Source organism: Fusarium keratoplasticum, chromosome 6, assembly GCF_025433545.1.
Source record: "Fusarium keratoplasticum isolate Fu6.1 chromosome 6, whole genome shotgun sequence".
NCBI classification, from domain to species: Eukaryota; Fungi; Ascomycota; class Sordariomycetes; order Hypocreales; family Nectriaceae; genus Fusarium; species Fusarium keratoplasticum.
The window spans coordinates 602,565-614,810 of NC_070534.1; the positions used below are offsets into that span (position 1 = coordinate 602,565).

Genomic DNA, 12,246 nt, shown 5'->3' on the forward strand with positions numbered 1-12,246 from the left:
CAGAGAGAACAGAAGATGCGCCAAGGGTGGCTGCAGCCATCTCTCCCCATCTCTTAGAGCAGCCTCCAGTCTCACTCGCAGACGAAACACCCCCACTAGACGATTCGATACAAGTCTATGACCCCTCAACCCGCCCTGATGGGGCCATAAACGTTTATAATTACAAAGGGCAATTGAACATGCAGAGAACCTGATCATGATACACTCGTCTCTGAAATCTTCTGAGTTAAAAACTCGAGAACCTTTACTGCTTCTCAGAAGAAGGGCAACGGAGCCCTCCAGAATTCGAGACCTCTACTCCCATGTGTTCAGCTGACTATATCAACCGCTGCCACGGCTGGCTAAAGCTTGACAAGAAAAACTGGCCCAGGAACTATGACCAATGTGAGTGGCGAGAACGCCCTTACTCCCCTGAAGAAGCAGATTACCGCTGGGCGATTGTATACGACTACGTCAGCTCCAAAGTCAAGGAACACGATCTCAATGTCGCACAGGCCAACATTGACTTCTTCTACCTCACTGACTTCGAGTTTGCGTATTGCAAGCCAGATAATTGGCGTCAGGGGAAACTGGTGGATTTTGGCGATCTTTATTCACCTTTCCAGCGCGTTATTCAGGTGACGCCGCCTCGCCGTTGGAGTGCAGAAACATGGTTCAAAGATAAGCCTGTGAAGCCTTTGACTTGGTGGAAGTCTGGGGCAGTCTGAGAGATGGAGGGAGAGAGAAGAGGTGGCTAGATTCCCCGCGGAGAGGGATAGATGAAGAGAATTACGGTTCAGAGCGATGTCCATACTAGCGGTGCCAGCTTGTGTGTTGCGGTTGGTGTTATGATAAAACTAGACGTTATGACGAAAATAATCAATACTCGTAATTTAGACTCCTATAAAATTGAGTTGAAGGACAATGACCACAGAGGTAGTGCATTGGAGCTTATGCATATTATTGCCGACCAATATGGTTTGAGGGACTATGTTAGCATTGAGATATAATGATATGATGTGTTAATCCTATGTCCTTTGTTATAGTTGAAGCCCAGCCCTTGAAGGGATAACTGCGCCAGTAGATAGATAGTTTGAAGGATAAGAAACCTCTATTCCACGGGATAGTCAACTGGTTGATTGCGTCCAGAGCTTCGTTACACCTCTCCAAGAAGCTCGCTCAAATTACATAGATTCTCACCCAAGCCATCACCGCCCCGTAACCCACCAGGTTCAGTCTGGTGATAAGCGACTTGTGTCGACAGCTATCTGACTCGTAAAAACATATGGCCTATCAAAACAGGCATCCCACCGCGTTTCTCCCGAGTTCCAGAATGACTCGAGAACGCTCTTGGCCATCAAGGGCACATAAGTACCAGCATCATAGCTTAGCTCGGGCAGCTTCTCTGAAATGAACGCTCGCATTTTTGGTCCCCCATGGACAGCTTCCACGCCGAGCAAGACCAGCGGCCAGATGAGAGATCGTCTGGTCCTTGGGCATGCAAGACCTACATCCAGCAGGAGCCACAGGGTCTGACCGTGTGCAGCGCAGCAAGCCCTGAGATCTGATGTCTCGGGAATAACACACAGGCTTTGTAGCGACAGAATGCAATAGAGTGCTGCTGCGGCTTGGTAGACCTTGCCTATCAGTACCCAGTCCTCCTGGTGAAACGGCTTTGACAAGGCCCATTGCTCTGGTGAAAAGAGATGAATGCGCTCAAGTATTTCAAGCCCTTCTGTCGAAAGATCCTCCAGTAGGGCAGAATCGCAAGATATTGTTCTCATGCGAAGGTGATTGATCTTGATAATCTCAGCGAATAACGCCAGCGGACACATGTGGATGGGAGATACTGCAGCGCCGTATTTCTCAAGCAGAAACTCAAGAGAATCGAAGTATGATTCAGTCATGATAAGATTCGAGACAGCACATGTCGTGTTTCCAATGACGGCGACGCTGTTTGTGAGATCAGTCCTGTGCTGCTAGGCATTTTAATAGGAGTACCTACAACCAAAGGGAAAGGAGAAGGGGCTCCAAACTTGGTGAGCTGGCCACCGCATGGAAACCGCCTCGTAGTGAAATTAACCTGTGAATTCCCTCTAGGTGACATCTCCAGTTGAGGGAAGTCCCCTGTTGAACCTACAACGGCGGTTTAGCAGGAAGCACAACCTGAAAGAACCGGGACTCACATCAGCGAGAAGAAGAGTCATGATTCCTGCCATGACCAAGTCACTTGTTTGCCTCTCCTGTACATCGAGTTGCGCATTGAGAGACCGAACAGCAAGACCCCAGTACAAGTAGAATTTCTCAGCTAATGGTTTGGACCGAGGATCGTTTCTGGTGCGGTTTATGCGGTGACTTAAGGTCATGCAGAGCATGCCAAAGTTGAGATAGTCTGGCTTATTGGCTGCGCTTTGGATATGCATGACTGATAGTTGATATATGTGAGGGTTCTTGCCAAGCTCTTGGATAGGAGCCAGCTCTCTGTATATACAAGAGTTGACTGCCTCGTGTTAGATCATGGCATGAGATAGGCTGCTTGACCATAAAACTTACAATACTCTGCAGCCTCAGGCAAAGAGCAAACATCGGTCTTTAGCTCGAATCGAGGAATGGTCATGTTGAAAGCTACAATCATCTCCGGCTGTTCTGTCATGGCGCTGTTGGTTTTGCTGCCGGGATTATTCTCCACTGGAGCCAAAGGAGAACGGGACCCTTTTCGTTTCCGGCTCCGAGACGTGACTCTCCCAGGTGCGAGCCATTTTAGCCTTTGAGGTTTGACATGGCTATATCCGGGACATTCGACTCCAGCAGTCGAGCATCTTTTGCAGGCTGGTTCTGTGAAATCACAGACTAAGCAGCGTCTGCGACACTCCCAGCAGTGGCGGTGCTGTGTCTCCATCTGAGTGAACTAAAAATCGCGTCATCAGCTATCACCTAAAAAATACTTCCGGATGCCACAAGGCCGATGCCCTAGCTGTTGACCTACCGCGATAGTACGAGGGCAAGCAAACGCGTACAACAAGCCCCGGCTGGTATGGAGAAGTCAGGTCAGGGGAGCATGGCCGTGCGGCACAGCCAAGAGTGTACGTCAGCGGCCGGAGATATCAGATCGTGGCTTAAATCCGAGCATCCTGGCGATCATCATTGAGGCTGTTGGTGATGCATTTCTATGGCACTACAAGTTCGCATGATCAAGAATTAGAGAGCCATTTGCACATTTCTAATAATTCCACCAAAAATTGAAGGTTATTTTCTTCTGAAATTCGGGCGACGGGCATTTCACAGAGGCCAACAAGGTCGTTGACGGCTCTCTGCAGAAAAACACGTTGCTTGTCGCTTTGTGTAACAGTGTGCCATCTTCGTATCTAGTCACAAAGGTATGGATTCCGATTCTATGAAAAGCAAGCCTTTCCCTTCAAGGACACCGAGACCTATGAGCGAATTCCATAGAAAGCACCAACAGACCATATGCCGGGATCATGGGACTAAAACTTGTTTCAATTGTAGTATTCCCACAGCTACTATCGACCGACTGTGAGAGACATGTTGCTGGCAATGTTGTATTCAACCTCGTGCAACACAGGTTTTCGCTGCGAGGCAGCCGAAAAAGGCAGGTCAAAAGATTTCCTAGGTGGCCTCGGCAGTGGGCTTCCCCACAGACGTTGGATTGATAAGATGGGGCCAGAGTGATCAACAGGTTGAGCTGTGGATATTCGAGTTGTTTATCTGGACAAACCATAGGATCCAATCATGGGGTGCGACATATGGCCGTGGCTCGGGCAGAAAAGGATGATTGGTTTTTGGGTAGATAGCCGTCAACGGAATAAAATCACACCATCACGAGAATCGGAGGCGCACAGGACATGCTAGACTTGAGATCGCCATGTCGGAGATGGACAAAATTATGAGATGTGTTATAGGTCTGGTCTCAAGTCACGGACGACCGGAGCAACAAGATATCCTCACTTTGGGTGCGAGAACTTATTGAAGGGCCCGTCTTCCGTCCATCTCGGCCCTGTGACTCCCGACAGGCAATGAACCCATGACCACCCAGAGTCCGATAAGATGCTCATAGCGGCCGATGCTGTCATTGAGGGTGTGGAGACCCGGCAGATGGTCTCTACCCCCACGATCAACAAAAAGCCATGATCTGCAGCAGCTCGATAGACGTGTTTCTCCCGCACATGCTTAAAAGCTTGAACCTCTGTGGCTTGAACCTCAATCTGCAAGGCATCAGTCGAGCGTGTGACTAGCAAAAGAACCCCCCCACAAAGAAACCGTTGAGACTGTGTCAGCTCGTCTTCTGACCGCTCAAACCACCCCGGACACCTCTTGAACAAGGGCCCTCGGGAACGTGCCCTGCTCCGAGGTTTCATCTACCGCCTGTAGCTGGTGACTAGTGTTGCAGATCTTGTCGAGGCGAGCTTCACGGCGTGGCTTGAGCGGCGCCGAGTATTGGTTCTTCCGGGAGAGTGGAGCCTTCTGCCGTCACCCGCAACCGGCTTTGGCGACACCACCGAACGCTATCTCACTCTGTCTTTCTCTCTCTCTTTTTCTCTCTATATCAACGTACCACATTCCTCCCCGGCTCTCCCTCAGAGTGTCTCTACTCTCACGGGCCTTGTCGACATTTCCTGCGCTTCCGAGGACCTGTGTGACCGCTACGCTTACTCTAAACCTCAAACTCTGACGCGCGGCCTGGAAAAACACCGCAATGAGATTCGCATCACCGCTGATAGCGGTCACTTCCGCTCTATGGCTCACCCTCTTCCCTTCCGTGCAGGCACAGTCTGCGGAAGCCTCGGGATCCCTCTCGCTGATTGAGGGCGAGGATCTCTTCACCTTCCGGTACTCCACCTCCCAACCCGACAGCTCCAACTGGGTCGGTCTCTACTACAGCGCCGGCGGAGGCCCCGTCGATGGGGAGAAGGGCTCGTCCAACTCCATAATGTGGAAGTGGACGCCCAAGTCCCAGGGAACCGTCCAGCTGTCCGCCTCTAGCCTCGAACCCGGCAACTACACGGCCTTCTTCCTCGCCCGCGGCGGCTACCAGTCGCTTTCTGAGCCTCTCGAGGTGGTCAAGCCCCGTGAGACTGGTGGGGATGTCGCGTTTATCGTCTCTGACGTCACCCTGCCCAAAGCGCGTGTCGGCGATAGGTACACGTATCGGCTTAGCGGCCTCGTCAAGGGCGGCAACCATGTCACTTTCTCCACTCAAGGATACGGCAGCTGGCTCAAGATCACTGAAGGCGGCGTCCTTGCTGGTACACCTACTGGTACGGCTAAGGATGCCGTTGTCACCATTCGCGCGACGGGTACCGACTCTGCCGCCATTGGTGTCTTTACTGTTCCTGTGGTCCCCGAGGGTGAGCCTCTGATTAAGGAGCTCAAGGTCATGTCCTTGAACATGTGGAACGGTGGCACCGGAGTCACCAACTACCACGACAAGCAGGTCCGCTTCATGGCATCTTCCGGCGCTGATATCATCGGCATCCAGGAAGATCAGTGGGGCCGTCACATCCCTCGTCTCGCCAATGCTCTGGGCTGGTGGGGATGGTCCAGCGGCGGCGATGTCGGCATTCTCAGCAAGTACCCTATTGTTGAGGAGTACGGCGTCATCAGCAGACCCAGCCGTTCTGGAGGTGTGAGGATCGCTCTCGACGGTGACCAACAGCAGCTCAACTTTTACGTTGCTCACCTGGGCTACACTCCTTATGGACCTTATGACACCTGCTTTAGCCACATGAGCCCCGACAAGGTTATCCAGCGAGAGGCTCAGTCTGGTCGCACACCTCAGATGGAGGCTACCCTCCGCGGCATGAAGAACCACCTTGACCAGGCTGATGAGACTCCCGTGTTCCTCGTCGGTGACTTCAACGCTCCTTCTCACCTCGACTGGGTCGACGGTCTCAAGGAGAAGAACTGCGGCTACTCCAACTTCCGCTGGCCAACCTCTGTCCTCCCTGAGGAGGCAGGCCTCATCGACTCCTTCCGAGTCGCCAATCCAGACCCGGTCAAGGTCCAAGGCACAACCTGGTCCCCCGTCACCATCTGGAACAACGCCAACCGCCGAGAGCCCCAGGACCGAATCGACTTTATCCTGCACAAGGGCAAGAGCCTCAAGGTGACGGACTCGCACACAGTGGTTGTCGGACATCCCATGCCGATCCCCGACACCAAGTACAACGAGTGGTTCTCTGACCACGCTGCTGTGCTGACGACTTATGAGTTGGAGTGAAAGAGATTTAACATCTGGATTTTAATGATTTAACAGTCATGTTTTTTATTTGTTTGGGTTACTGCGGGCGTAATTGCTGGATAATAGCATGCTTTTTCAACATCTGCACGCCGCAGAGCAACGCAGTCGTCTTTCACGGCGACAGCTCCTAAGGGTCATTGGTATGCCTTTGGGAACAACCGGACGATTCAAACAGATAGAAAAATGAATCGTACTGGTGAATTTCAGTCTGAAGTGTACCTGAAGTGAGATGATAGCACCACCGTGTCGCTCCCGTCCTACCAAGCCGTGCAATGGTTCCTCCGGAAGGAGAAATTGACTTTGACGAACTCGAGTCTATCTGAGACAGTCGTGACAGTGTGGCTTGTTTGGCGGTTTACGATGGACGCCTCTACATTCTTGTGCCCAAATCCAGATGGTCAACCGTCATCGATTGCGGGAAGGGGAGATATACTGAGCGCATCTCTTGCAGTGGTTTCATATAGCTATCGAGGAAATGCATGTCTTGCATGCGTCTGGAGGGCCGGTTCGCAGAAACATGCATCATGCTTCCGGTGCAGGCATTAGCGAATGAACCGGGTCTGGTATTATCGAGACCATGAGTTCTACAAGATTAAAGGGTATCGGAATCATAAGAAAGTAGGGACCCATCACGGCTATATGCAGAAGTATCGGAAAGTGCTATCGAGTTGCTTGTGAGTGGTTGACGCCGCGAAGCATGTCTCGGGTAAGAAACAGCGCACTTGTAGCCGCTACATAGTGTTAAACTCGAGTCGCATCGTTAATCCAAATGCTGTACTCGACTGTGTTCGCTTATAGGGACTTGCAATTATGAAATATCTCCGATTTCCCACAGCCGGGGTGTATGGATTGATACTCGCTCCAATTGAGAAAGTCGATGAAGGAAGAAAGCTGTGATCATCTCACATGACTTCTATGTCTTTTGTTGACGGTACTTGGGAGATTTATGAGGAGAAAGCAGACATGCCGAAGTTCAGGTTGACTTGATTGCGAGAATAGAGCAACCCCAAGCGGAATTGGGATTCTGCGTCCAGCCATTTTCAACTGCCTCTGCCTTAATGTGGTCTATATAATTCTTCTAGAATTGTCTAATAGAAGCATGAACAATAAGGATAGAATTGATACTGGGATCTTGACTCGGACGAATGGCTAACCAGACTTGATTATCTATCATCACCTATCTAGAACTCGCGGCGATTAGCTTCATGCAACCATTGGGGTAAGAAACCCCGCAAAAGATCATATGACTCGCATAAGTTACATACAAATGCCGAATGAGCATTTGTAAGAAATCTAGACCATCCAATGACGCGCTATCAATGACAAGGTGAAATCGACAAGATTTTTGTGGGGCCCTTGTCCACGCCCTCCACTCTACCAGACCATGCGCCCATGACTCCAACTCTTGACCATGATAATGCTCCGAACTTCGGCGGCAGAGACTTTGCTTCGACATCTTCAGTTTTGGCAAAGGTATGGACTCGCCTAGGGATGAACGAGAGCAGGTGTTTGCTGGACTGAATGAGTCCTTTACTGAGTATCTTGACGATCCGGATGCGACTCGATTCTTGGATATCGACCTCGACGACATTGACATTGGCGAAACCTTTCCGACGAGATCATTGATGCATCATGACTCTCTGCAACCTATATCAACCTCGAAGGAACTCGTTCAGCCTAGTCCGGGTCCCCGGGAACCACTCGTCTCTGGTCAGATCCATCAGCCCAAGCCCATCAAGAATCTCGGAAACGGCTTCTTCGGTCAAGAAGCCAATCCCCTGAATACCTTCCAACCCGGTCTTCAGCTACAAGACACCAGGCCAATAGAGTCTCTCCCCTGGTCCCTCGACAGTACGGAAGCGACTCAGGAACCATTGCTACCAAATACTAACAAGAGGCCACCCCCAAAGATCGGGAAACGTTTCTCTTCAGAGTCCATCAGAGTCCTGAAATCATGGCTTGCTACGAATATCCAGAAGCCGTACCCCGGACCAGCCGACGTCGAAGCCCTGCAGAGAAAGACTGGCCTCAACAGACAGCAGATCACCACCTGGCTAGCCAATGCGCGCCGTCGATTAAAGAACCAGCCTGAACGACCACCTACCCCTCTTGTACGATCATCAACCCCGGTATCAATCAATAACTTGGCTTCCTTCGAGAACATGGATCCTCTACAGCGATGGCAGAACTCACCCCCCGAGCACGAACCCGCGACTGCCTCGGCCATTGCACAAGCGATGCGCGGCCTCCCGTCGACGACATATAGCCCTGACCGAGCATTCTCAGGAGATTCGGATCCCGGGAGATCTCTACGGAGTAGTTCATCTGCCGGCAGCACAAATGCTTCTAAATCTAGCTCTGCATACTCTCACACGTCCGGCACCTCTCTCAGATCCCTCGACCGAATCAGAAAAGCCATCAAACGCAAGAGACGTCGCGTGCCCGCCGAGCGACCCGTTGTCCTTGATAGCTGCCATCCTTACCAGTGCACATTTTGCACAGAGACGTTCAAGACGAAGTGGAGTTGGAAGCGTCACGAAAAGTCGCTGCATCTGTCACTTGAACGATGGGAGTGCGCACCGTCGGGCCCAACCGTGTTGAACGAAAAGTCTGAGACTGTGTGTGTCTACTGTGGACTTGTCAGCCCTGACATGAACCACCTGCAGAGCCACAACTTTGGAGCCTGTCATGGCCGGGCGCTGGAAGAAAGGACGTTTTACCGAAAAGACCACTTGCAGCAACATCTCAAGTTGGTCCACAACGCACAGTACCAGAAGTGGCCGATGGACTCGTGGAAGGAAGCGAATGAGGAGATAAAGTCACGCTGTGGCTTTTGCGGAATGGTCATGAAGTTTTGGTCTGACCGTGTTGACCATCTGGCGGAGCATTTCAAGGCAGGGCAGACCATGGTGAATTGGAAGGGAGATTGGGGGTTTGAGAGTCAGATGCTTGACATGGTTGAGAACTCGATGCCGCCGTGTGAGTATTGACGCGGATAACACATTATTATCCTGGCTGACGATTTCAGATCTCATTCATTACGAGAGAAACTCACCTTGGCCGTTTACAACTCAACAAGGCCTCACCGGATCACCAGCGAGCGCATTCGAGCTTATCAAGGTGGAGCTGGAGTACTTCAACGCCTACTACACCAACGCAAGGCATTCTCCACCACCAGACGAGGAACTATTATACGAAAGCTGCTGCATCATCTTTGGCGCCGAGATATTATCCAAGGAGTCAGCGATACCGGAACCCTCGTGGCTGCGAGATTTGCTCATGTCCTCCGAAGAGGTCGTCAAGCAAGCGCGGATACGCCCGATGAAGAGCGCCGCCAAGTCGAGAATCACGGCGCTGAGGATCAACGGCAAGGATGATATCTTTCAAGCATGCCCTATGGAGGAAAGGCTGCAGAGGTATACTGAGATTCCCAAGCTGTTGGCACTCAAGGTTGAAGATGATGAACTGCAGAGGGAGGCATGTGCTGTCGTTCAAGCGATGAATGAGTCGTCGCCGCATCCATCGGTCATGTTTGTCAACTTCTTAACCGGATTGATCTTTGGGTCGACTAAATGGCTTATTCCATTTCGTCAACGGGCTGGCTTAACAGCTGATGACTCGGCTTCAACTGCGATCCGGGATGCAGGCGGTGGGTCACCGGTTGTTGGTGATTTAGTTCCAAGCATGGAGCCACTACCTCTCAGCACGGAGCAGCCGAGTCCCACCGAGGCGTGGGATATGACGGACAGCCCAACCGAAAAATTAAAGACAAGCGGTATCGAAGTGCCGGCGTCATATCACCTCTTCGATGCCAACTGCTATCGACGCCTTGGGCGGGAGCTGACACGGTTTGTCATGAGCACCATGTCCACGCGGAACCCTAAGAGCCATGTTCCGACCGATGAGGAGCTGCAGCACCAGGCAAGGTGGATAATGTTTGATGAGTGAGTGTATTTGCACATGGCTATCTATAGTTGCTAACTTTCGTAGTGGCGATCCATGGAATCAGACACCAGCTGATAACCCCAACTGGTTGGAGCAGTTCAAGAAGGATGTCGGTCTGTTGGATGAAGCGAGTCCAAGCCAGGTTCTGGATGAATGATGTAGTTTTGTGTGTGCAAGTCATATGGCCCTATGCATGCTCTAGACCTAGAATAATACCCAAACAAAGGAAATGTATTATTATATGAGTCCTGATAACCCTCCTATCCGAATCCTTCCGCACATTTTTGCTACTTTACATTACCATCCCCTCAACACAAGTTAGACTATTCTCTTCACACATGACGAAATCATGGCAAGTGGAACACGACACGGTTTGTCCCTAAACCGTCATCCAGGATCAAGCAAACATGGCTTTTCGCTTTCCTCACCGATCACTTGGACAGCAACTATATCAAAGGCCTACTAATCCCGCCAGATTTGAGACTAAAGCACGGTTAGTTGGACTCCTCGGGCACACATTGTCTAGAACCTTCCTGTTGGTGAGCACTTGGATATTCGCCAAGTTCCTGAAACCGCTGAGCCTGTTCCTTCTTGCGCCAAAAGATGCCAAACGTCAAGACATTACCAGCCTTGGCCAGCAGGGGCCGATCATCCGACTCTTCTTCGCCTTCGACCTCGGTGCCATCTTGAGACAGGTAGATGTGGTAGTCCTTGGGTAGGAAACGACCAGGGTGCCAGATGTTCCAGAGGATTGAGTTGATGAGCATGAGGACTGCTTCGAAGATGTAGAAGAAGACTTCGTAGCGCAGGATAGGGCTGAGCGTCATGAGCGAGTCGACGTTGTCAATGTCTACCTTGGTGTTGCCAGTGTGCTCCACTAGTCGGTAGATGCAACGAACGAGGATGAGCCCCATACTCATGTACAAGGTAGTCAGCAGCGTCTTGACAGCCGTGGCTTGGACATTGGACTTGGCGCAGCGGCGCTGGAATAAGTAGGCGAGGTATACAAAAATGACGATGATGATGAGCTGGAGTGAAATGGCGGCGATGGTCAAGTGACTACCAAGGGCCTGCTTCTCAGGTGTCGACGATGTGTTGGCGGATAGAGATACTCCCAGAGAATTGAGAAGTTCAACGAGACCCATGAGCCCTCCAAAAGTGGCAAGAACTTTGCCTGGAGCAATGGGTGCGCAGTAGGGCACGTAGTAAAAGATTCGGCCGAGGACGTGGTAGTTGGCGAGTTCAAGAAGGGGACTGGACCGCCTGTTAGTGAGGGGGTTCGAACTTGGAGGGTGGGTTCACTCACGGACACACGTAAATGCAAACCTGACTGGTGATAAAAATGGCCAAAGGCAGCTTGGTCGTCGTCTTGTACAAGTAGTTGTAGGCGCCGTACTCGCGCATTGCATAGCCGGCCGTGAACATGACACCACAAATGCAGTGTAGACCGACGAGCTTCCAAGCCTTGTAGCGACTGACAGCAAGTATCAGAGGTTGGAATTGAAGGGTTTGGAGATGAGGTACTCACTGGCATTGCCAGATATGAAAGATGGTCGAGATGGCATAGGTAATAGTGAAGAAGATTGGGGCTCCTTTGTTGGGAGCGTACACGTATAGGCTGTACGGGACTATGGCCATTAGCAGAAGCCTAGATAAGTATAATGTAGTTCTTACCAGGCTCTCCAGCACCAGCCATCTTGAATTCGAGTGACACAAAGGAGATGTCTTGTGAGGGGCGTGCAAGGGGAACGGTGGATGGCAGCGGGTGTGTCCAAATGTAAACAATGAAGTCTTTCTACCGCAGCGTCTGCTCTACAAAAAGAGTTAAAGAAAATTCCAAGAAAAGAGTACCAAGCCCTCATTTTAAAGACAAAAATGCAACAGCTCGCAACCAGAAATAGCCATGGCAACGCGTCATTTACGACTCCTGAACGGCGACAGCGTCACTAACACAGGATGAGGCCATTCCCGATTAGGATAATAGAAATGCCAAGAAATCGGACCCCTGTTGGCGGGATGTCAGCCAGATCCTGGTCTGGTGTGGGTATGGGACTGACGACGGG

At 51.2% G+C, this 12,246-nt stretch overlaps 4 protein-coding genes across 4 annotated transcripts; 2 read left to right on the forward strand and 2 right to left on the reverse strand.

Annotated features, from left to right (window-relative positions):
• Positions 1 to 1,211: 1,211 nt before the first annotated feature.
• On the reverse strand, positions 1,212 to 2,878 carry NCS57_00814000 (Zn(2)-C6 fungal-type domain-containing protein; the record flags this gene model as incomplete). The annotated part of the gene is made up of 4 exons (XM_053057967.1): positions 1,212 to 1,932; positions 1,985 to 2,115; positions 2,166 to 2,479; positions 2,533 to 2,878. 4 exons carry the CDS (start codon positions 2,876 to 2,878, stop codon positions 1,212 to 1,214), a joined length of 1,512 nt encoding a protein of 503 aa, XP_052911798.1.
• A 1,815-nt stretch (positions 2,879 to 4,693) lies between these two features.
• NCS57_00814100 (Endo/exonuclease/phosphatase domain-containing protein) lies at positions 4,694 to 6,217 on the forward strand (the record flags this gene model as incomplete). Its single annotated transcript, XM_053057968.1, has 1 exon — positions 4,694 to 6,217. One exon carries the CDS (start codon positions 4,694 to 4,696, stop codon positions 6,215 to 6,217), a length of 1,524 nt encoding a protein of 507 aa, XP_052911799.1.
• A 1,496-nt stretch (positions 6,218 to 7,713) lies between these two features.
• Positions 7,714 to 10,340, forward strand: NCS57_00814200 (uncharacterized protein; the record flags this gene model as incomplete). The annotated part of the gene is made up of 3 exons (XM_053057969.1): positions 7,714 to 9,217; positions 9,267 to 10,182; positions 10,229 to 10,340. 3 exons carry the CDS (start codon positions 7,714 to 7,716, stop codon positions 10,338 to 10,340), a joined length of 2,532 nt encoding a protein of 843 aa, XP_052911800.1.
• Positions 10,341 to 10,677: 337 nt separating this feature from the next.
• Positions 10,678 to 11,879, reverse strand: NCS57_00814300 (uncharacterized protein; the record flags this gene model as incomplete). The annotated part of the gene is made up of 4 exons (XM_053057970.1): positions 10,678 to 11,437; positions 11,490 to 11,657; positions 11,712 to 11,811; positions 11,858 to 11,879. The coding sequence occupies 4 exons, from the start codon at positions 11,877 to 11,879 to the stop codon at positions 10,678 to 10,680; spliced, it is 1,050 nt and encodes a 349-aa protein (XP_052911801.1).
• Between the last annotated feature and the right edge of the window lie 367 nt (positions 11,880 to 12,246).